The following is a 25191-nucleotide window of genomic DNA, read 5'->3' as shown; positions in this document are numbered from 1 at the left end:
CAATGTGGATTAAGGTAAAAACAAATAAAATATAAATACAATTAAAATAGCATTTAAAATTCAGTCCCTCTCTCTCTCTCCCCCGCCCCAATCCCACCCACAAACTCTCCAAAACCTACCCCTTATCCTTTCCCAAATGCCTGTTGATATAAGAAGGTCTTGACCTGCCCGCGGAAGGCCAGCAGGGATGAGGCCATTCTGGTCTCCCTTGGGAGGGAGTTTCATGTCTGAGAGCAGCCACTGAAAAAGCTCTTTCCCATGTTTCCACCAAGTGCACTTGAGCAAGAGGTGGGACAGAGAGAAGAGTCTCTCTAGTAGAGTGTAGATGTCTCCCAGGTTCATAGAAGGATATATGTTCCTTCAGATAACCTGGACCGGAGCCATATGGGGCTTTTGTATTGTGCGCAGAAACATATTGGCAGCCAGTAGAGCTATTGCAACAGAAGAGTGGTCTGTTCCCTGTAGCCAATCCCAATTATATATTTATTTAATTTATTTACTATGCTTCTATACCGCCATTCTCAACCCGAGGGCGACTCATGGCGGTTTACAAAATGGCACAATTTGATGCCCACAACAGTACAAAAATAGGTTAAACATTAAAAACATTTAACATAGATAAAAAAAATTCATTTCAATTAACATCAATAAACATAATAAAAACCATAAGTCCTCCTCCAGGTTCAGAGCCAAATCCAGGAGTACCCCCAAACTGCAAACCTGCATTTTCGGGGGAAATGTGACTCTGTCCAGCACAAGTTGACTCCTCATTCCCAGATCTGTCTTACGATTGACCAGAAGCACGTCTGTCTTGTCTGCATTTAGCTTCAATTTGTTTGCCCTTATCCAGTCCATTAACCAGGCACGGGTTTAGCATAGGAACCACTTCCTTGGAATTAGGTGGAAAGGAGTGATAGAGTTGGGTGTCATCTGCATATAGATGGCGCCATGCTCCAAAACTCTGGATCGCCTCTCTCAGCAGTTTTATGTATATGTAGAACAGCATGGGGGACAACACAGACCTGAGGGACCCCATAGGCCAGTGGCCAAGGAGTCAAACAGAAGTCCCCCAGCACCACCTCCTGAGAACGTCCCTCCAGGAAGAAATAGGTACTGAAGAACAGCGGCATCAAGCCTCATCCCAGAAAGTCAACTCAGAAAGATATCATGGTTGATGGTATCGAAAGTCACTGAAAGATCCAGGAGAACCAACAGAGACACACTTGCCTATCCAGTACTCTGTGACCAAAGCTGTCTCTGTCCCATAGTCAGGCCTGAAACCAGACTGAAACGGATAGTCTGCTTCATCCAGGAACCTCTTGGAGTTGCCACCACATGCTCCAGTACCTTGCCTAAAAATGGAAGATTGGAGACTGTTCTGTAGTTGTCCAGTACAGTGGGGTCTAGAGAAGGCTTTTTAAAGAAGTGATCTTACCGCAACTTTGAGACCTGAAGGGCCTCTGCCCTGATTTAAGAAGGCATTAATTGCTTTCTTGACCCACTCCACTAATCCCCCTCTAGCCTGAAAGGGCAAGAGTCTAGAGCACATGAGGTGGCTCTCACCTCCCCAAGAATCTGTCCACATCCTTAGTGAATCAAGGGGCTGGTTTACCTCCACTTCAAGAGAAGGGATACTTTGTAGTCGCCCTGAGTCCCCTTGTGGGAGAAGGGTGGGGTAGAAATGAAGGAAATAAATAAATAAATAAATAAATAAATAAAATTGTGTCTACTGCCCTGGTCATTTCCGATGCTTTCTTTTTCTCTCCACTGCAGGAGTTCACTCTCTATAGCAGTTTCCAATGGACACAGTAAACCGTATGCAATGGAGATCAGAATGTAAAGTAATTGGTGGGGATGGATGGTTGGGGACCCAGAATAGGATAAGAAAATCTCCAGATCTGCATATAGCATTTATCCAAACAACATAGTCAAAATCTACACAGCCAATCCTTGCTCAGATCACTTTTCTACACTCTCTCATAAATACATATATTTTCAGTGAGATGTTTCCCTTCAATTGCCTGTTCAATATTATTAGTAGGAGAGGAAATAAGTTTACTGCAGACAACTTAAAAGGGGATAGATTCATTTAAAAGAGTTGTCATTACCAAGAAAAGAAATTGGTATATATTATTTTAACAGCATGTACTTCAAAGATTCATTTTCAGTGGTTATTATAACATTAGGGAGGAAGTTAGATATTATCTGGAAATGTATATAAGACTCTATCACCAAGTCCCTTTTATAAAAAAAGGAAAAGCAGTTTCAGAAGCCTGAAAAAATGATGAAGAATAATCCCAAGTGGCTAAGCAATGAGGAAAGTTACTGTTCATACTTCTGCTCACTTGACATTTTGCTCACTCAAAATCCAATTATACCAAAATTGCTTTTGCAGTTGTAGGAGAAAATGTAACAGGTGGAAAAGCAGGCTCCATTCATAACTAAATCTGCTCATCAAGAATAAATTTGGAGAAGAATCCTGCAAAGCTCTTAGGATCCTTCAAGGGATCTTCTTTTCTAAAACAATACTATGGCACTCTGTTGTATTTTTTTCATGGTCATGGCTTTTAACCATTCTGCTATAGTTTGTACTCTAAATGGATCAGTGAGCAACCTCCTTACCATGGCTATTAATGAAGTTTATATACTTCCAGTGATACTAGACCTCTGAACACTATTTTCTGGAAAGCAAAAATGGGAAGGCACAGTTCTTCTTAAATCTTGCGTGTGAGTCCATAGCTGTGTCGTTCAGTGCTGTACAGATAAGTCTTTGGTCTGGCCTGAATATCAAGCAAAAAGTGGGTGCTAGAAACAATATCATACGAAAGCTGACTGGCACAATCTGGGGATCACAACCAGACACAGTGAAGACATCTGCCCTTGCGCTATGCTACTCTGCTGCTGAGTATGCATGCCCAGTGTGGAACACATCTCACCACGCTAAAACAGTGGATGTGGCTCTTAATGAGACATGCCGCATTATCATGGGGTGTCTGCGCCCTACACCACTGGAGAAATTACACTGTTTAGCTGGTATTGCACCACCTGACATCCGCCAGGAAGTAGCAGCCAATAGTGAAAGGACCAAGGCAGTGACATCTCCAGCTCATCCCTTGTTTGGGTATCAGCCAGCACGTCAACGACTTAAATCAAGAAATAGTTTTCTAAGATCTACAGAGACACTCGCTGGAACACTCAGCAAGTGAGAGTCCAAAAGTGGCAGGCTCAAACCCAGAACCTCAACCAATGGCTGATACCAAATGAGAGACTCCCTCCTGGGCACACAGAAAACTGGGCGACTTGGAAGGCGCTGAACAGACTGCGCTCTGGCACCACGAGATGCAGAGCCAATCTTAGGAAATGGGGCTACAGAGTGGAATCCACGACATGCGAGTGTGGAGAAGAGCAAACAACAGACCACCTGCTGCAATGCAGCCTGAGCCCTGCTACATGCACAATGGAGGACCTTCTTGCGGCAACACCAGAAGCACTCCAAGTGGCCAGATACTGGTCAAAGGACATTTAATCAACTACAAAGCTTGAAAACTTTGTTTTGTTTGTTTGTTTGTTTTGTTCTGTTAGAAATGTAATACAATTGTCTGGTTGCCCCTGACACGATAAATAAAATTTGGTCTGACCCAGCAAAACCCTTGAGGATTCTTAAAACAAATTAATAAAATGCAAGTTCCTCTTTTAAAATGGAAATGCCTTAAGAAATAGAATGGACATTCATTCAAAGTTACACATTACTAAGGATGATTTTTATTTTTCAACAAAGATTGAAACTGTTAAGCCGTTGTCTAATAAGATGGTTCCTTGAACACATTTTAGACTAAGCTACCAATGCAACACTCTGCTAGCTGATAATGCTTGCCAAGTTCTTCCTTACGTCTTTATGGAATTGAGCTACCAACATTCCTCAGAGGGCATATTGTGTGATCATGTACATTTCCTCTCTAGGCACAAATGCTTAAAAGTAAGATCTATAATGCTCATCTACTTCATATATTTAATTAAAAATTCTTTTCAGCGTGTGATTCAAATATGAAACTTCTGCCAAGATCAAACTTTTAGAACTCATCATTACTGCATGTACAGTGAATGTGCCGCTGGAGATTTATGGCCCACAAGCAGGTTGATGTAATCTAAATGTCAAGGGTCAGTTGCACAAGGTCATTTTTTAAATAGTGTAATCCAAACACATCCTTCCAATTGATATTACAGATTATTTTCTTGCAAAGGCTGCAAGGGAAGTATTCAAGAACATTCTCCCACAACTATTTTATATAATATTCTTAACAAATGTTTTGAGAACTATAATTTAAAATGACACCATTTTCCAGAAATGTATCTTCACTACATTTGTAAATCTTATTTTACACCAAAGACATTGATTCTGTGTTATTTTTGAAGAAATAACTCACAATTTGGGAAGATAATAATATATTTCTAAGATTGCTGTTTGAAAGGTTTAACTTCCAACTAACAGGTTCTATATTCCTGTTAACCTAACTTTATGTACAAGGTAACTCTGTCATAAAGCCCAAAAAAGAACATTTACCTTACGACAGATGCAACTATATTGTGAGAAGGACAAATCAATACTCAGAAAACCAATTTGAACTTCATGAAGACACTCAAGAAGGATATTAATGTATACGCAAAGATATGCACACTGGATTGGATTCAAACTTACTCAAGTTGTAAGAGAGATTTAAATAGGACTTTCCTTATAATCGACAGACATAATTCCTGTTAATTTTAATGACTATGACTAAATCTGGATTCAAGGTACTATTATTTATACATAGAATATTTTATCTTCATCTTCAGCATTTCTAGTCTCAAAGTAGCTAATAAAACATAAGATTTTGAACTTCTGTCTTAAAGGGGAAATACAGAACAACACAATCTCATTCATCCCCGTGCCTTCAACTCTTTCAAAACTATTGAACCAAGTTGTCTTTTAAGACTCTATTAAAACAAGTATAGTAGCACTTAAGAAACTGAGACCTGAATTTGCAGAATTGTATATATATCAAACTACTCCACAGTCAACAAAGGGGTGTCACTGAAGCAAGGGACAAAAGTAAGGGATGAAAATATGCTTTGAAATGACATACCTTGAGGTTGCAATTTCCACCTTAGTTCTTGCCATAGCAGCTGCACGTTGGGCACCTTCGAGTGCTCTCTCCACTTTTTCCTTAGTTTTTGTGTTCCTTATTGGAATAAGCTGCTTCCTAATTCCACGGACCAAAATGTTGTTTTTATACTTCCCCTCTTCTTTGGTGCCATCTGGAAACATGGTACATCCATAGCCATGCCTCTTATTGTTCAGCCACTCCCCTTCATATTTCATACCATTTGAGCGCTCACTAATACCAAACCCATTACGCTTATCATTCTTCCATTCTCCCATGTATGTTTCTGTTGTGGTGGCATCAACGTGGTCTTCCGTCGGGCAGTAATCACAGTCTCCATCTCCAAAACTAATGGTAGAGTTGGCATCACTAGAACTAATCCTGCTCATAGCAGCATCGCTCCTGACTGAGCTACGTTTGCTAGAAATCGACGACTTTGATTCAGATTTTCTAAGTTTTATACTACCGAGAAGGGATCCTCTTCTGAACAAACCTCCTTTTTTCTTGCTGCCAATACCTTCAAGATCACTGTGAAAATTCAGCACAAACCCTCCTCTTGTTCCAGCTGGACTGTCTGATGTAATATCGTGTAGAACAGTGCCATTGCTCTGCTCGCTGCGCAGTGAAGCTAGAGATGTCCTCAGGGGGGAACGGATCACAGTCGCCATACCATAGGGAACACTTTGCCGCATGCCGTAGCCATGTCTCATCCCTCCTGTCCATTGTCCTTGATATGTACCTTTGCAAATAAATGAAAAGAACATGAATGACATTTATATGTATAATCTGTCAAAATGCCAAAGATTCAAAATAGTTTTCCTCTTCCACATATCATTTATACAAAGCCATAATTAAATCGAGAAGAGACAACATTCTGATTACACATGCAGATAAAACTGTAATCTCTTCCAATCTCTCTCTCTCTTTCTAAGTATATGTACTTATGCATACAAAACATATTTTTATATGCTTGCAATTTATATTACCAGATATTACTATCATATTAATTGTTGCAAAGTTGCTAGTGATAAGATATGGAACCCCATCTACTTGTGAACTTTTATCACATCATGGCCAATCTTTTTGGATAGAGTGCCACAAAACAGTACATGCTATATTCCTTCCCAAATAGGGTGTCCACGTAAGGACTATTTCATGTCCTAGATTTTGGGGATGTACCAGGGTGGGAGCTGGTGATGTCATTAAAGAGCTCACAGCGGGCCCTTGCTATCTGCTAGGGTTTGGTTCTAGGTGCCTGCGTCAATACCAACATCTGTGGACACTTAAGTGCCATTATATACAATGGCATCTTTGATTAAAATGACAAACAACTCAAATGAGTGCCAGAGATAGTTTTGTGGCTCTGTGAAATGTCAGGTTAAAGAAGGGTATGTCTTGCCTATACATCAGAGTAATGCTTGGCATGCACTCAAATAAAGGTATATTTTTTTTGGAATCTATCTATCATCTATCTATCTATCTATCTATCTATCTATCTATCTATCGTTGGTTGAATCTGTGAATATAGAACCTGTGAGTACAAAGGACTAATTGGACATTAGTTTTTTTAAAATAAGGTATGTATGTGTGTGCGTGCACACTTTTAAAGGTAGCCCTCTCATATTCAGATTCCTTCCCCTGGCTCCAAAGATGGGAGAGGACAAGGGCTTAGATACAGCAACCTTATTCTCAAACTCTGGCCAATAATCTTTTGAACCTATAGCTTCCTGAAACTAGGAACACACAGATGTGCTTACTGGATTCAACAGCCAGCAACACAGACTGCCTTTCTCCTTCACTGCCATCATCACCATCCATCACTGATGGGATTTTATCTTGACAGTATTAATCTCATATTGTGAACTGCCCTGGCTGTATGAACGTATAGAAAGGTAAGAATCTCTGGTTTCAAGAGGGACTTACTCCTACGTAAATGGAAATTAAATCATGGCAAACTTCTATTTGACTGAACACAAACATTGATGGAGCCCTGAATAAAATAAACTTACACATATTGAAATCTATATTTTAACATATGGCTGTTATGTTCTGTTGAAAAGCCCGACAGCATACCTAGGATACTTTATTATTTACAAACGTTGGAATATAATAAACCATCTCAGCACCTTTAACTCTGAACTACAATGAAATTAATGCATACTTCAGGCCACATATACCTCTATCTTGATAATAAATATATCACTATCTTGTTATTTAATTATGATTGCAAAGAATATATTTTATTGTACACTTAAAGTGTTTTGAAAAATCCTGAAATATAAATTGATACAAAAATAATTCTGAGATATGTTCCAGAACCAAAATTTAAACTCCTCTGCTTAGTTTATGTAATCTTAAACTGTAAGCCTGTAAATAGGTTTTATAATGTACAGTAAATTATACAACTTTTAAATATTCCTGGTACTTATAAATTCAATGTATACATTGAACCATAACTTAGATCTGTGAACCTTTACCAGCAAGTCAACATATTCATGGCTTATTGTGCAAATTTAAAATGAAAAAAGAATAATTTGAGACTGGCAACATTGGTATTTTCCCCTCCTATCACCCGAAAACCACTGGTAAAAGACCAAGACTTAGTGAAACCTATTCAATGAATGATTTCTGGCAGATACATAGAGAGTAGAACTGGAAAACCTAGGAAATGTATAGAGGATACCACTCTAAATATCTCTAGTTCCCCCAGCATGGGCAATTTCCAGTTGAATCACTTTGGATCACAAGAAAATGACTATAGATGTCATATTTTGTCAGATGCTGGTAAATGAAACTGTGGGTACTGGTCCCATGGACATATTACATTTTGTGTTTTTAGATAGCCTTTTAGGCTTCCATTAAAGTGATGTCCATTACACACATGCTATGCCTAGGACCCATACATGCTAGTAGCTTTATATTTTAATTGTAAATAAACAATTAAAAACACTTATTTGAAACCCCACTAAGGGAGAGCCACATGTAGGTACTGTCAGTTTGCTTCTGGTCTGAATTCAAGATGACATCAAAAGCTTTAAATGACCTGCAACCTTGATATTCATGGAGTGCTTCTCCTTACGCATACCTGCCTGAAGTATGCTGGCCTACTGCTTCCCCAACTACTAGAGGAAACAATTGTGGGAAAGGACCTACTCTGCGGTGCCTCCCAGTAATGGAATACCTCCCACAAAGGCTCAAGTGGAATCAACTTTGGTGTCATTTTTATTAAAGTCTTTGGAGGCCAACTGACTCCATCCAAATCTACATACCATTTTAAATTGTTGTAACTGACTTTGTTTTGAACAGTCTTATTTTTAACTTGTCAATTTGTTTCACATGCTTGCTGTCTGCTTAAATTAGTCTTAAATTGTTTCGATTTGTTAAGAAGTTATTTCATGCCATGCTGTTCTGAGATCATGTTATAATGTATGGCAGATTAATAGGGACCCCCCCCCCCCCAGAATACCAGTAAACAGGGAAATAGTGAATACCAAAGAATTGTGAGTTTTCTCTGTGGGAGCCCTGGTTGCCAAAAATTCTATGCACTTGAAATCATTTAGGCAGGTATTAACATATAAGCAGGTATGTGTGCTAGAATACAACAGGCAAGATGCTACTTGGGGTAAGCCAAAATGAAAGCAGTAGCAAGTCCCATCAAATCTTGTATCCATCACTTTAAAATTGGGAATTCTATTGCAATAAGATCACATGTAGAACAATGTGCCATAGCATGCTTTTTATATGCAAGCTGTGCAATATCAATGGTCAAAACAAGGAAGATTTATCTGCTTGAGTTTTACTTACTAAAGTATTTTGATTTTGCCTCTTCTACAGAATGAGCTGGCAATGAGATTAATATATGGAACTAGCAAAATTATTCAGTTCCATGTGTAGGAAAAAACCATGCACAGCTCAATAATTTTAAATAAGCATCATTGTGAACATTGGGGGTCTAGATTGTGTGTGTTTGTGTGTGTGTATTACAGTGTTCACAATGAGAGAAGTACAGTATGTCAACGAAAAAAATTCTCAGGACAAGATGTACTTTGACCTGACCTGACTGAACTTCTGCTCAATGCCCCTTGTTACATTCATTTTGGTGCCAGAAGAAATTCGGGGATTATTTGTCAATGGACTCTTCTTTAGAAATACAGTACAGAAATTTCAGGCACTTATTTTAGACATGTCAGCTTATTGCTTTGGGTATTCCAGATCTTGGAGAGATAATTTTGGGCCAACAATTTCCAAATATCCCTGAGTTAGAATGGTCTCCAGTCATGATGCATGTTAGTACATTTTCATGTACTGGCTATTACTAGTAGAAAATGATTGGGAACTCTTTGCTCTTTCTTCCTCCATATAACTAGAATAATTAATAGAATCATAGAATTGGAAGAGACATCATGGGCTATCCAGTCCAACCCCCTGCCAAGAAGCAGGAAAATCGCATTCAAAGCACCCCTGACAGATGGCCATCCAGCCTCTGTTTAAAAGCCTCCGAAGAAGAAGCCTCCAGCACAGCTTCCAACTCTATCTAAAAACCTTATTCCTCATTTGATGCCTTTGTCTGGGTCTCCTCACCATTTGTGGTTGTGCCAACTTATCTATAAAAGCCAACACCAGACAAATTATGATTTCAGTACTACGGCTTCCAGCATGTTTTATAACTATTTAAATTAATATCATACAGCTATATTCATGGCTATTTAATCCCTCTTTGTTTTTCCTGAAATATTATATGTTTGCAAGATGTTTTATAATTAGGTAGAAAAATAAATAAACAAGTAAAGGATGGTGCTACTTTTGAAAATGGGCCTTACACTAATTAACCTCACAATTAACCAGCTGATGGATGGAGTGTCAATGTGAGTTAGTCCAACATCAAAATCCAAACATGTCCTAGAAATCACTATGTTATTCCAGATTGGAATATATTCTTGAATTTTAAATTTCAACTAATAAAGAAGAGTGAAGCCAGTGAAAATACAGCACCTTTACAGCTCGTTTTTAGAAAACTTCACTCCTGTGATGTATATTAAAATCTGCTTTCAGTGAAATTGAAACAGCTCTATCATATAGATACTGAGGTGGAAAAATGGTTTCCTCGAGATAACCTAGACAACCTAAATTAAATCACACAGACAGGTTCAGTTCCAGGATCACAGGCCATATTACCTACTGCAACATGTCCTCAGCAGATAACCGGCTAACAGATGACTTATGCAGATTAAAGTAATGTATGTGCCTTCAAGCTGCTTGTTCTGTTATAGCAGACGACTTGAATTTCATATGGTTTCCTTAAGCAAAAAGTACTAGGATTATATCCCCTTTAAAAAGCTTTACCATATAATGAGAGTGGTTATAATTATGGGCTTTCATCGCGCTTTCAATATTTGCTCATAGGAAAGGTAAGAGAGGGTTCAAATTCAACTTTGGGACCACTGGAGTTAACTCCAAGTAGTACGATGGGTGTGAACTTCTGTGTCTGCCATGTAATAAACGACAAGCTGTAAAAAGGTGCCTTCCTGTCGGGGTCTGTTTCACCCCAGAAGGCAGGAGACCAGGAGCAGCGCTACATCTTTTGCATGTAGTAAACAGCCAGGCCCTCGGCTATGTAAGGGCGGCACAGAGGGAGTTAGGGTCGGGCTATTTATGGAGATGGCGGACACTTTGAACAATCCTGGTGGGTGAGGGAGGCTAAACTTTGCAGCCTGCCCTGAGCGTTGCTGAAATGGATCACAGGATGAACTGCCTTGCCTCTTCACCATAGACTTTCCATATACAGAATATCCTCAAAAAACGTAGACAGCCTTTGACAGCTAATAGGGACTATGGTGATTATTTGAATACATTTACATTCAATAATAAATGTTATAATGAAGATTTAAACAGAGTTGCAAACGTCACCTTAGATTATAATTTTATGGAAACTGCTGCAATTGTTGACCCTACAGAGCCATGCATTGCCTGCATTGGGAAAACACAAAGTTGCAAGTCCCAAAGTTTGATTTATAATTTTGTTAATCTCATGAAGAGTGTGCAATGAACCCTTTAGGGTAGGCATGGGCAAACTTGGGCCCTCCAGGTGTTTTGGACTTCAACTCCCACCATTCCTAACAGCCTCAGGCCCCTTCCTTTTCCCCCTCAGCTGCTTAAAAAGGAAAGGGACTGAGGCAGTTAGGAATTGTGGGAGTTGAGGTCCAAAACATCCAGAGGGCCCAAGTTTGTCCATGCTTGCTTTATAGCCACTGGAATTATATTCCTGTGGATTCAAAAATCCATGGATCCTCAAGACTCATTATGTACAAGTAGTAAAATTGTGTCCCTTATAGAAAATGCAAAAATCAAGGTTTGTATTTGTGTGTATGTGTGGCGGGGATATTTTCAAGCAGTGGGTGTCGAAAACTGTAGTTACAAAATCTGGGCAACTAGCTGGTAACTGGCTGGGATTTTTGGGAGTTGTAGGCTAAAACACCTGGAGACCCACAGGTTGAGAACCACTGCCATAGTATCAAGCAGTGACACAATCTTCATCACACTAGAGAATGAATCCACTTTAAATCCAGTTTCTGCCTCTTTCAGAATTCTGGGGTTTGTTGTTTAGTGAGTCTGTTAAAGGCTCCTCCCTAAACTACAATCTGCAGGAGGTAGCAAACAGGTTTAAAGTGGATTTATTCTCTAATGTGAAGAGTTGGAGGAGAGTTTGGGAACTATTCTACTACACCTCTGCAGGTTGACACTGCTTGAACTGCCAGGACTCAATGCTACAGAAGCTTGGGAGTTGTAGTTTTGCAATGCTTTCTTTGCAAAAAGTGCTGGTGCCTCAACAAACTACAACTGCCATCACCTTAAAACACCTGGAGAGCGAGAGTTTGGGAATCCCTGTTCTACAGGCAAAGGAAGACAGCATGACACAGAGGGAGGCAGTCCCCAAGTTACGAACAAGAGAGGTTCTTAAGCTGAATGTGTATGTAAGTCGGAACAGGTACATTAAGAAACATCATAGGGGTGCTCACCCTTTCCTATGCTATCCAAAACTTAGATATTTATTTCTGGGTGCTGAAGGCCAAAACATCTGGGCAACCAAAGGTTGAGAACCACTGCTCTACAGCATAAGGTGCGCCTTGTCCAAGTAGAACTCTCCATATATATTGGTGGTGGTGCAATGGGTTAAACCCTTGTGGCGGCTGGACTGAAGACTGACAGGACATAGGATCGAATCCAGGAAGAGCATGGATGAGATCCCTCCGTCAGCTCCAGCTCCCCATGCGGGGACATGAGAGATGCTTCCCACAAGGATGGTAAAACATTCAACATCCGGGCGTCCCCTGGGCAAGGTCCTTGCAGGCGGCCAATTCTCTCACACCAGAAGCAACTTGCAATTTCTCAAGTCGCTCCTGACACACAAAAAAGCCCATAGAGAGAGAGAGAGAGAGAGAAAGAGAGAGAGAGAGCTTTGGGTAGCATAGGGAAAGGTGAACACCCTTGTGATGTTTCTTTTGCTGTCTCTGCCTATGTTTGGAAGAGATTTCACCTCCCTTTCTGACCCTGTGAGAATTGGATTTTGGAAAAATTGCCTTGCTGTGGAAACAAGCATTGGTGAGAAAGCTTCAGTGGAGACACCTTTTCCCTGTGATAATAATTCTCCCAGGAGTGAATTTCCCTTTCCAGGGGTAGATTTAACTCGCTTCCTGTTGACTCAGCCCTGTTCTTAACTGTGAGCCGTGCGTAGGTCGGCTGTTTGTAACTGGGGGGCTGCCTGTACTAGTAGGAGCGAACTTTGCGCCCAGGTCGAGTGGCGCGCCCCCTAGCGGCGGCTGCTCCTTCTCCTCCTCCTCCTCCTCCTCCTCCTCTTGGGCTTCCTTTGCCGCCACTGCGATCCTCCTCTGCGTCTGGCTCTCACCTCCGTCTCCGTAGGTCTCGACGCCGTAGCCGTCCTGCAGGCCGTTGCTCCAGGTGCCCTCGTAGCGGGCGGGGTTGGCGAGGCTCTGCCGGACGCCGTAGCGGCCCTTGAAGCCGTGCGCCCACTCCCCGCGGTAGGTCCACTTGCCCTTGGCCTCCACGCCCAGCCCGTGCCGCTTGCCCTGCGCCCAGTGGCCCTGGTAGGTGTTGCCGCTGGGCCAGGTGTAGGCGCCCACCACCTCGAAGCCGTGCGCCCACGAGCCCGCGTACTCGCCCTGCCCCTTGGGCCCCGTGCACAGGCCGTGCCCGTGCGCCTTGCCCTCCTCCCAGCCGCCGCAGTAGGTGCCGCCATCGTCGAAGTCGAACCGCCCGCCCGTCATTCGGCGTCCAGACCCCACCGGCTCCTCGGGACCGACCCTCCGCCGCTGCCTCCTCCTCCTCCGCCTCCTCCGGGGCTCCGAGCGAGAGAGAGAGAGAGCGAGCGAGGGAGCGGGCGAGAGAGTGAGCCCCTGCCAAGGCGCCGTCCCAGGCAGGCACACAGCCTCCGCGCCGCCCTCCGCTCCGCCCCGCGCTCCCCACCCGAGACCGGCTCCCACCCGGGGAAAAAGGCGGAGCTGGCCGGCAACACAAGCAGCAGGAGGAGCAGGTGCCGCCGGATAAGAGCGCGGGGGGCGCGTCCACACTGGAGGAGAAGCAATGCGCCTCAAACGCAGGAGAGACCTGGGAGTTCTCCTTTGACAAAAAGTGCACCTTGTGCTGTAGAGCAGTGGTTCTCAACCTTTGGGTGCCCAGATGTTTTGGCCTTCAACTCCCAGAAATAAATTGGCTGTGATTTCTGGGAGTTGTAGGCCAAAACACCTGGGGATCCACAGGTTGAGAACCCCTGCTGTAGAATGAATGCAGTTTGACACCACCTTAACTCTACACCAGTAGTTCTCAACCTTCCTAATGCCACAACCCCTGAATATAGTTCCCCATGTTGTGATGACCTCCCTCCTCCAACCATAAAATTATTTTTGTTGCTACTTCACAACTGTAGTTTTGCTACTGTTATGAATCGTAATGTAAATATCTGATCTGCAGGATGCATTTTATTGCTTCTTCTCAACTAATTTTGCTACTTTTTTTGTTGTGCCGGAGTGACTTGAGAACCTGCAAGTCGCTTCCGGTGTGAATGAATGTGAGTCTGCAAGGACGTTGCCCAGGGGACGCCCAGATGTTTTGATGTTTTTGTCATCCTTGTAGGAGTCTTCTCACATGTCCCTGCATGAGGAGCTGGAGCTGATAGAGGGAGCTCATCCTCGCTCTCCCCAGATTTGAACCTGCAACGTGTTGGTCTTCAGTCCTGCCAGCACAGGGGTTTAACCCACTGCGCCACCGGGGGCTCCAATTTTGCTACTGTTATGAATCGTAATGTAAATATCTGATCTGCAGGATGTATTTCCATTCATTGTGCCAAATTTGGCACAAATACCCCATACATCCAAATTTGAATACTGGTGGAGTTGGGGGAGGGATTAATATGTCATTTGGGAGTTGTAGTTGTTGGGATTTATAGTTCACCTACAATCAAAGAGCATTCTGAACCCCACCAACGATGGAACTGAACCAAACTTGGCATGCAGAGTCCCCCCCCCCCCCGAGGTTGAGAAGGGCGGTGTAGAAATGTTGTAAATAAAATAAATAAACATTGGGCATTGACCTTGAGTTTTGGAGTTGTAGTTCACCTACATCCAGAGAGCACCGTGGACTCAAATAATGATGGATGTCACCCAAACTTGGCACAAATACTCAATATGCCCAAATGTGAACACTGGTGGAGTTTGGGGGAAAATAAACCTTGACATTTGGGAGTTGTAGTTGCTGGGATTTATAGTTCATCTACAATCAAAGAGCATTCTGAACCCCACCAATGATGGAATTGAACAAAACTTGGCACACAGAACTCCCATGACTAACATTGGGTGTTGACATTGAGTTTTGGAGTTGTAGTTCACCTACATTCAGAGAACTCTGTGGACTCAAACAATGATGGATCTGGACCAAACTTGGCACAAATCCCTATGCCCAAATGCAAACATGGGTGGATTTTGCAGAAAATCCACCCTGACATTTGGGAGTTGTAGTTGCTGGGATTTATAGTTCACCTACAACCAAAGAGCCTTCTGAATCCCACTAATGATAGAATTGGGCCAAACTTCCCACACAGAACCCCCATGTCTTGAAGGGACTCACAGGCGGGACCCTCCTTCCAGCCTTGCACACTCTTCCTCACGTGCACCTACGAACTATGCTGCCAGATTTTGTTCATTTTCATGGTTTCCTCCTTTCCTCAGTGATGAACCAACCTGGACAAAGAATACTATTTTATACAATTCCATTTTAATTATTTGGTTCATGACACAACATTTGTGTATATTGAGCCATCAGAAAGAAAAGTCATCATTGCCTCAGGAACCCATGTGAACAATTTTGGAGAATTTAAGATTTTCAGATAAAGGATGCTTTAACCTGTAATAAAATAGTGGCAGTGAGCATGTACAGAGTGCCTTTCTTCAGTACTCTTCCTCTGCAGTCCCTCTTTGCACATTGCTGCTCATAGGGGAAAGGTTTGAAGTTTACAGTCTTATTTACCTTTGGTTTTAGAAACTTCTTGGGAGTTTCCTTATCTTTTTAATTTCTGACACAAGAGAGTTTCCAGGAATGGATCACTTCAGGCTCTAGATGGGTGGTGTCATTTTGTGTTGTCGCCACATTTAAAGCAACAGTAGTTAAAAAAAACAAACCCAGAAGCTCTCCTGCTGCAAGTAGAAAGCTAGCGTTAACAGGAAATGGCGTGACTAGTACCTTTCTTCCTGCTGTGCTCACTTTCTGTTTGTGGGGTCATGTTATGTGCCTCTTCGTTTGTTTTTAATTTAGTGTTGGACTTTTAAAATAGCATTCTGCAATAACCTTCCTACAATAATATTGTCCACATGATCATTTATGCAATTCCTATCTCATCACCATTTCATTCTGCTATTTGTGTGCATCAAATAGAAGACTAGAATTTGTGTTAAATAAAAATATTTTTTCTCCTCTGTTTTTACCTCACAATTGTCCAGCTGTGTAACAACCAGAAATTCATTAGGTGAGGCTGCTACAAACATAGTAAAGGTAAATGTTTCCCCTCAACATTAAGTCAAGTCTGACTTTAGGGGGTGGTGGTCATCTCCATTTCTAAGCCAGTGATGTCCATAGACATCTCCACAGTCACATGGCCGGCATGACTGCATGGAGCACCGTTACCTTCCCACTGAAGCAGTACCTATTGAGCTCCTCACATTTGCATGTTTTCAAACTGCTAGATTGGCAGAAGCTGGGGCTAGCAATGGGAGCTCACCCCATGCTGTGGATTTGAACTGCTGACCTTCTGGTCAGCAAGTTCAGCAGCTTAGCAGTTTAACCCACTGTACAACTGTGGCTATAAACATATAATGATGGAAAAATCTCCATCTGTTGAATGCTTTTGCGTTATGCCTCAACCTGTTCATAAAACACCTGACCATAGCATTGAGAGCTGTATTTCTAATATGATTCAGAGAATCCCAGATTCAAATACTTATTCAATTTTAAAAACCATTTGGATGAAATTGGGCTGGTCACACAGGCTTGTAAGTCTAAAATGGAGAGCAGGTTGGGAAAGTAGAAGAACCTCATATATGTCATTGATCTAGGAGAAAAAACAGAATATAAATATGAATATAATGCATAATGAATATTTATCAATTCAGAGCCCTGTTTCAATGAAAAGTCTGCTTCTAGCATCCCCCCCCCCCTTAAAAGAATGTTAAAAAGGGGGAATGGCAAAAATCTGAATGTTGAAATGCCACCGGACTGGTAAATCACCAGCAACTATAAGATCTGTCAACTGAAAGGTTGCAAGTTCGAAGCCCTGAGTCAGCATGAGCTGCTGACTGACAGCCCTGCTCCCTGTTTAAGCAGTCGAAAACAGCTTTTGCTGTAATTAGAGGAATTAGGTACTGCTAAAAGTGGGGGAGATGTCTTATGACGCCACAAAGAAAGATCAGAGAATGCTGGGTGACCAAAAAGGAAGGAGGAAGTCCTGATGACTCTTTGCCATAGAGCATGGAGCAACAGCACCCCCTGTGGCTGGACTCAAGCCCAGCCTTCCATGGCACCAAAACAGCTGGACACTGAGTTGAAACAACACATCTCCTTTCTGTTCTCTCTGTCTATTGTCTATACAAAGCGGCATTGAATGTTTGCCGTGTATGTGTACTGTGATCTGCCCTGAGTCCCCTTCGAGGTGAGAAGGGCAGAATATAAATAAAGTGTTGTTGTTGTTGTTGTTGTTATTATTATTATTATTATTATTATTATGGTATTGTTGAAGGCTTTCATGGCCTGAATCACTGGGTTGCTATGAGTTTTCTGGGCTGTATGGCCATGTTCCAGAAGCATTCCCTCTTGATGTTTCGCCTGCATCTATGGCAGGCATCCTCAGAGGTTGTGAGGTCTGTTGGAAACTAGGCAAGTGGGTTTTATATATCTGTGGAATGTCCAGGGTTGGATAAAGAACTCTTGTCTGTTTGAGGCAGTTGTGAATGTTGCAATTGGCCAACTTGATTATCATTTAATGGCTTTCCAGCTTCAAGGTCTGGCTGGTTGCTGTCTAGGGGAATCCTTTGTTGGGAGGTGTTAGCTGGCCCTGATTGATTCTTGGTTATAATGTATGCAAAATAAGTAACTTCACCATTTGCCTTCAGTGCAGTGGAACTTCCTTTTTGGGTGGCTAAAAGAATTTTACAAAATGCAGCTGCAGAAGATGGGAGATGGGTCTGCATGAGGAATGGGCAATGGAAGACAATAGAGGGGTAGGATGCCAAAAGGGAAGAGCTGCACGTATGACAGCAGAAAGGGTAAAATAATAATTAAAAACTACAGGATGGGGGCCTTGGTGAGATAATGTAATCACATGGAGGTTGTCATGGGAACCAGAAGGCTTGAGTGTTCACAGAGTAGGATGGCAGCTACATGACAGTCCTATAAGTAGAATGACAGTCAAATGTCAGCCCTCCGCCCTCACGCAGGAATAACATCCGACATCAAACCACAGCCCTGCAAATGGAGGGGCAATAATGTCCCAGGTGAATGAAGGTGCATGCTGTAAAACAACAGTAAAAGCTGATTTTGTGACTGGCCAGGAAGTTTTCCATTCAAATTTCCTCTCAATGAGGATCTGTTTGCTCAGCCTTGCCAACTCTTGCAGTACAGAGATAACATTGCTGGCTTGTCTAGCAAACAGTGCTGGTTCAGGATAACAGAATGAATGAGTGCCAGCTCTTATTCTGCCACACCCAAAATATATTTCCTACCACCAGACTGGACAGAATTACAGTGAAATTCTTTACATGGGCAAGCCCTACTAGAATGAAGATAGAAAAGGGGTTGTCTGAAGGCATTTTTCTGCCTGCATGTGCAAATAATTCCCCTCTCCTTAAGTCAAGGTCAATAATAGGAGAGTTGGAACTTTAATAGTGGCAACACAGCTGTAAAGACACCACACAACGAAACCAAAGAATGTCGCACTATGTTGGAAAGAACACTACCAAAGCCTCCTGAACCAAAGCTCCAATGTGGCCGAAGAGGTTCTCTCACAAATCCCGCAACAACAAACCAGGGATGAGCTTGCAGCACTGCCTAATTTGGAAGAAGTCAGCAATGCCATCAACCAACAAAAAAATAACAAAGCCAGCGGACCTGATGGGATCCCTGCTGAAATCTTTAAAGAGGGAGGACCAGCTCATAGGAAAAAGTGTGGGTGACTGAGGAAATCCCAGCAGATTTCAAGGATTTTATTTATTTATTTATTTATTTATTTATTTATTTATTTATTTCAGTCATTTATACCCCGCCGGCTTACATCCGGCACAATTCGATGCCCACAATTACAATAAAATGCAATAACAATAATACAATAGATTAAAAACAGACAATTAATACAGTACAATATAACACAATACAATATCAACTAAAACCGCTCTAAAGCCTGCGTTCATCGTGTTCTAAAATCCGTCAATCCATTTAGCATTGCCATAGTCCTTTCCAACTCTAGTCATCATTACCTTGTTACCCTGCCAGACTACCCAAATGCCTGGTCCCATATCCATGTCTTCAGCTTTCTCCTGAAAGAGAGGAGGGATGTTGACAACCTAATTTCCCCAGGGAGTGAATTCCACAGGCGAGGGGCCACCACTGAGAAGGCCCTGTCTCTTGTCCCCACCAGCCTCACTTGTGATAATGGTCGAGCCGAGAGCAGGGCCACCCCAGAAGATCTTAAACTCCATGGTGGGACATAGAAGGAGATACGTTCGGACAAGTACACTGGGCCGTAGCCGTAGAGGGTTTTAAAGGTCAAAACCAGCACGATCATCCCATGATGCCACGATCATCACCTCAATTAATGTAATTTTATTGGTATCTATTTTTATTTTGAAATCTACCAGTAGCTGCAGCATTTCCCACCTCAGCTTATACTCGAGTCAATAAGTTTTCCTAGTTTTTTGTGGTAAAATTAAGTGCTTCGGCTTAGTCAGCTTATACTCGAGTATATATTTGATCCCTTTTGGATCAAACTGTATCATGTACTCGTTTGTGGGTTCATCTTCAGTCTCGTTTCAAAAGCCATTCAAACACTTTTAAAACTTGTGATCATCATCTTTACACAACTTTAAATAAAACTCATTTTTACCAACCTCTGTGGCCGTGTTTCTTTTATCTTGATTAAATCTGTCCTTGAGTTGCAAACTTCAGCTGTTTTGAATCATTCTTTGTTCCCTTTATAAATGGCAAGATCATTTATAAATAAAAATGAATTCACCTGGTAAGTAGCAGTCCAACTCTTAAGTAATTTTTACATTTGGGGGTATAGACTATAATACTGATATTAGAAAATCAGAGTATTGCTTCAATGAAAAAAACCCAAACCATTCTGTTTATACCCTCAAACGTTTAAAGTGGAGGGCTGGTTCACTGTCCCTCACACTGTTGGGGGGGGGGGGGCAACTATATTTTGAGAAAAACATGGACAAATTTCTATGCGCACTGCAGATATATTATTTGTACTGCAAAAAACACGAAAGAACAATACAGTATTTAAGATGATGAACAAGTTTAACCAACATAAACTTACCAGTATTTCAATGTCTGGCAAGCTATGTCCTCTAGGTATGTTTTATGTCCTGCAGCACGACTCTGTGGCAGGCATGAGCAAACTTTGACCCTCCAGGTGTTTTGGACTTCAACTCCCACAATTCCTAGCAGCCTCAGGCCCCTTCCCGAGGGGGAAAAGGAAGGGGCCTGAGGCTGTTAGGAATTGTGGGAGTTAAGTCCAAAACACCTGGAGGGCTAAAGTTTGCCCATGCCTGCTCTGTGGTGTTCTTGGCCTGGAAGACCTTCATTTCATTATAGCTCACTATAATACAATCCACATGAAATTTGGGAACATACCTCCATATACATGGAAGACATGTTGCATAATGTTGTCTTTATATCAAACTTCTAAAAATAATAATCTAACAACAAGGCCAGACATGCTTATTTTCAGACTATTCTTCCTGTAAAACACTTTGTATGTCCTTTGAAATTCAATATACGATTTAAGTAATAACCTGACAAGCTAGGTTAGTCTGACATTATTGATTTTATTTGACCTTGTCTGGAGTGATTTGGAATTATTGCTGCTTTCCCATGCTTGTGGTTTTCTCTCTCCTTTTACACAATAAATTCCCTTTATGTCTGGATATATGTTTGTGTTATTTCTCACAAAAATCTTATTCACATGCTGGACTGCATTGTTGCTTAGTTACTCCTTCAGTTTTTTTTTGCGAAGGTTTTTGTTAAGTTCTGTATTTTTGTGAGAGAGAATTCCAAAGTGTTCTTAAGCCCCTCATATAGATTTTGCTCATGTGATTCATTTATGCTAACAGCCAATCAGTAATTTTGTCAGTAATGGAGCACAAACTGGAGAAATCATTGGCACATCCACACCCAAAGTAGCCTGTTTCAGAAGAGAGTCTTGGATAGCCTAAAACATCAATTTATCCAGATATCGTACTGCAACTTCCAGTAACGTAACATAGTTGGAATAGCCACTAGTATGGAATAGAATTGCTGTTCAACATGTAAAGAATATTAAAGTCAAATATGAGGATGTCTGCCATAGATGTGGGTGAAATGTCAGGAGAGACTGCTTCTGGAACATGGCCATACAGCCCAGAAAACTCACAGCAATCCATGTTTTATTAATGTTTGAGATATCATAGATTATTCCCCACTTAATCAGGAGTATGAAATCTTAGCGCAGTTGAACATTGAGAAATAATGCTTCCTCCTTCCTCAACCCTCACAGAAATGTGGTATCAGTCAATCTGCTGCTTCAGTTCCTTTAAATAGGCAGAAGAACCTGTTCTCTAGTTTAGAAATATGGCATGTGTGTATGGAAAAGAAATTGCTTTACGGTTTTAGCTGGTGAAATTCACCAAATTCTTATCTAAACACAGGGTATTCATAACCTAACTCATTAAGGATCTAAATGACACATAGGTTTTTTCCTATTCTACTTCTCTCTCTGATGCACTTATTCATTGTCACTCAGCTCTTATCTCCCATTAGTTATTTTCTTCAAGCTCGGCCTCTCTGTGTGTGGATTGTTATATTATTTTATTTAATATATGAATACATTCTTTTATTTACATTTATAATCCATGCTTCCTCCAGCAAACTAAAGGAAATGTATATTCTCCTAGCCATTTTTTCCTTACAACAACTGAGGTTGGTTGGATTGAGATATAGGGACTTCCTCCAGTCCAACCCAGTAAGGTTTATTATTGAATGACTGAGGTCCCTTCTACACAGCTGTATAAAATCCAGATTATCTGCTCTGAACTGGATGATATGGCAGTGTAGACTCAGATAATCCAGTTCAAATCATATAATGTGAATGATATGCCTTGATATTCTGGATTCCATGGCACTGTAGAAGGATCCTGAGGCCCCTTCTACACTGCCATATAATACAGATTTTCAAAGCAGATAATCTACATTATCTGCTTTGTGTTATATGAGTTTACACTGCAATGTAATCTACTTCAAAGCTGATTACCTGAATTTTATATGGCAGTGTAGAAGAGACCTGAATGACTTAATCCAACCACTTCTAGAGAGCTGCAATTTGTCCTCACCCCATTTAGGCCTTACTATACACTGAGCATTACCGCAAAGAAATGCTAAAAGCTCACAAATCAAATGCTCAATGTGTAGAAATATACTGTATAATAATAATAATAATAATAATAATAATAATAATAATTTTTTTTTACATTAATATTTTTTATTATACATTTATCAAACAACATGTATAAGCACACATTCTTCCCTCTTTTTACAACATCTTAGATAGAAGAGTTTGTCATATTATATACAATCTAACAGTAAAAATAATCAAATACATCTTTAAGCATATTTCTTATCATTCCGTTACAACTTATACAATGTATATCTCTACCACACACCTTTTATCTACTTATACATGTTTTATTTCTTTATAATTAGTATTATACCATTTTCCCCCTCTTCCCTTTACCCTTAGTTTGTGCCCCCTTCACCAGGACCAACCTACTCATGTTATTTCACAATTCCAAAATGTCATTGTTTCTGTTGCTGGCTTGTACCCCTTTCCCTCATTAAAAATATACTCAATAAATTTTCCCCATATTTTCCAGAAATCTGTTTGTTTCCATATTCCCCTTTTAATTTTAATATTGCAGGTTAACTTATCATTAATAGCTATATTCCAGATTTCCCTATACCATTCTTCTAATTGAATTTCTTTTTTTTCTTTCCAATATTTTGCTATTAGCAATTTAGCTGCTATTATCAAATTAGAAACCAATTCTTTCTCCTCTTGTGATGGGATTGTATCGTCATGTATAAGTAATAAAGCTAATTTTGGTGTAGTCTTAATCTCTATTTTTATTATTGCTCTTATTTCTTTGAATATGCTTTCCCAAAAATTTTGTATAATTTTACATGACCACCACATATGAAAGTACGTCCCTATTTCCTGACAACCTCTCCAACACTGATTTGAGTATTTTTTATCAATCTGATTTAATCTAATGGGAGTTAGATACCACCTCCATATCGTTTTATAATAATTTTCCTTGATTCTTATAGACATATTTTTTAGTAATCTCATACTCCATATCTTTACCCATTCCTGATTATTCACTTTTTCCCCCAAGTCTGTTTCCCATACTTCCTTTAAATATTCTTGTTCCTGTTCATTTTTTAATAACAGTTGATAGATATCACTTACTGTACCTTTTAATGTTATATTTTTTTGGCATTATATATTTCTGCTGCTTCTGTGATTGTTCATTTGTATTTTGATTCGGCAGCTCACTTGTCAATGGATGTTCAGAATCAGCAGCCTCCACCATGGTCCTTTTAATCCTGGACAATGACCGAGCCAGTATAGACTTTGTTTTGGTTTGTTTCTCCATACATACATCACAAAGTCCTAAATGCTTGGGAAGTGTTTGACATATGATTTTATGATATGAAATCCAGCACATATATTTCGTTTGCTGTGTCATACTGTGTTTTTGTGTCAGTAAAATAATAATAATAATAATAATAATAATAATAATAATATCATTTTATTTATTATCCGCTTCTCCTGATGGCTCGAGGCAGATTGCAACAAAGTAAAAAACAAATGAACATAAAATATATACAATAAATTACATAGATAAAAAACACAGAAATATAACAGCTTGTACCAAACACAGAAATATAGTAGCAATAGAATGTCAATCAAAACTCATGATTGAATGTTGACTGGGTAGGCCTTGATTGTAGTATATCACATGTCTTCTTCCCAGTGTCTATTCATGCAGCAAAATATCCCAGTAATAATTCATGCATAGAAAAAGTACTCCATGTAGAGATTTTGCAGTTTTGCAGCAGCAGTGTGAATTTGTCTAGCATACTGAGTCTTGCCTTATACAGTCTGTCAAACATGACAGCGAGCCAAGGTATGGTAGGTGATGATAACCCAACACAGCCTTGAACCTGTATGACCCAACACTTGAGATTAGCTGTATTTTATAAGCAACGAACAGGCTGCGAGAATTGTAGGCGTGTAATGCCTAAATATAAGAACTGTAATTCATTTGCCATGTTGTTTGGTACAGTCCAGAACTATGTGGGTGAGTTGTATCTTGCCAAACTTCTATTCAAAAAGCCAGAAGACTGATACATGGAAGCAATTTTCCTCCAAGTAAACTGTATGTTTCACTTCATCCTCTCTTGCTAGAAGTGAGTGTTGAAAGATGAAGGGACAGGCAATATGCTTCTGATGCCAAGGAGAGAGAGAAGGCAGCATGCTGTCCCCAGAATAGCAACAACCGTAAATATGGTCATGCTGCTCCTCCACTTGGAGACCCAGATCACATTCCCAGTAACCCGGTGGGGCTATTGGCTGCCAGATATGCAAAGGCTTTGATAAAGCATTTGCAAATGTAGCTGTGGTTAGGAGATGAAGCTGACGTCAAGCAAAATGGGAAGAAGGCATATGTTCCCTGCGCTATGGGTGTAGGCTCCTTGGGCTGTATATTAAAGGAGCAGCTGACTCAGTGTTTCAAGATATGGAATGTGTTCTGCATGAGAGCTTGCTGTTATTTGTGGCACCAGCTAAGGCATGCAATGTCTTGCATAATGCAAATGGGAGACTGAAAAGTGGATGGTTCTTTCTGTAACATTTTCTTCAGTGTCATACGACATTGTCTGTGATAGAAATATTGACATGTTAACACAAAATAGCCGATCTTTCTCTTCCTCCTTCCTTCACTCTCTCTCAATATTTCACTTGTCACCACATACTTATAAAAATTAGTATTCCATCTGAAGATACAAGTACAGGCAGTCCCCAAGTTACAAACATCTGACTTACAAACAACTCATAGGTAAGAATGGGGTTTTTTTGTGGTTTATTTATTCAGTCACTCCCAACTCTTCATGACCTCATGGACCAACCCATGCCAGAGCTCCCTGTTGGCCTTCTCCACCCCCAGCTTCTTAA

General features: G+C 40.8%; 1 protein-coding gene across 3 annotated transcripts in view; it reads right to left on the bottom strand.

Annotated features, from left to right (window-relative positions):
* Positions 1 to 13607, bottom strand: part of JPH1 (junctophilin 1) — a 69874-nt gene extending 56267 nt beyond the window's left edge. For 2 of the 3 annotated variants that reach the window (XM_067467393.1, XM_060775496.2), the window contains exons 1-2: positions 13045 to 13607; positions 5124 to 5880 (exon numbers count right to left, since the gene is read on the bottom strand). In XM_067467393.1, the coding sequence (XP_067323494.1) occupies positions 5124 to 5880; positions 13045 to 13423 (1136 nt within the window). In that variant the 5' untranslated portion in view covers positions 13424 to 13607. The remainder of the gene's footprint in view (positions 1 to 5123; positions 5881 to 13044) is intronic. The other variant, XM_060775495.2, reaches the window with a different exon arrangement.
* Positions 13608 to 25191: the final 11584 nt, after the last annotated feature.

Source organism: Anolis sagrei, chromosome 4, assembly GCF_037176765.1.
Source record: "Anolis sagrei isolate rAnoSag1 chromosome 4, rAnoSag1.mat, whole genome shotgun sequence".
Lineage (NCBI taxonomy): Eukaryota > Metazoa > Chordata > Lepidosauria > Squamata > Dactyloidae > Anolis > Anolis sagrei.
The sequence above is the reverse complement of the archived record's forward strand: the minus strand, read 5'-3'. Positions and strand labels throughout refer to the sequence as shown.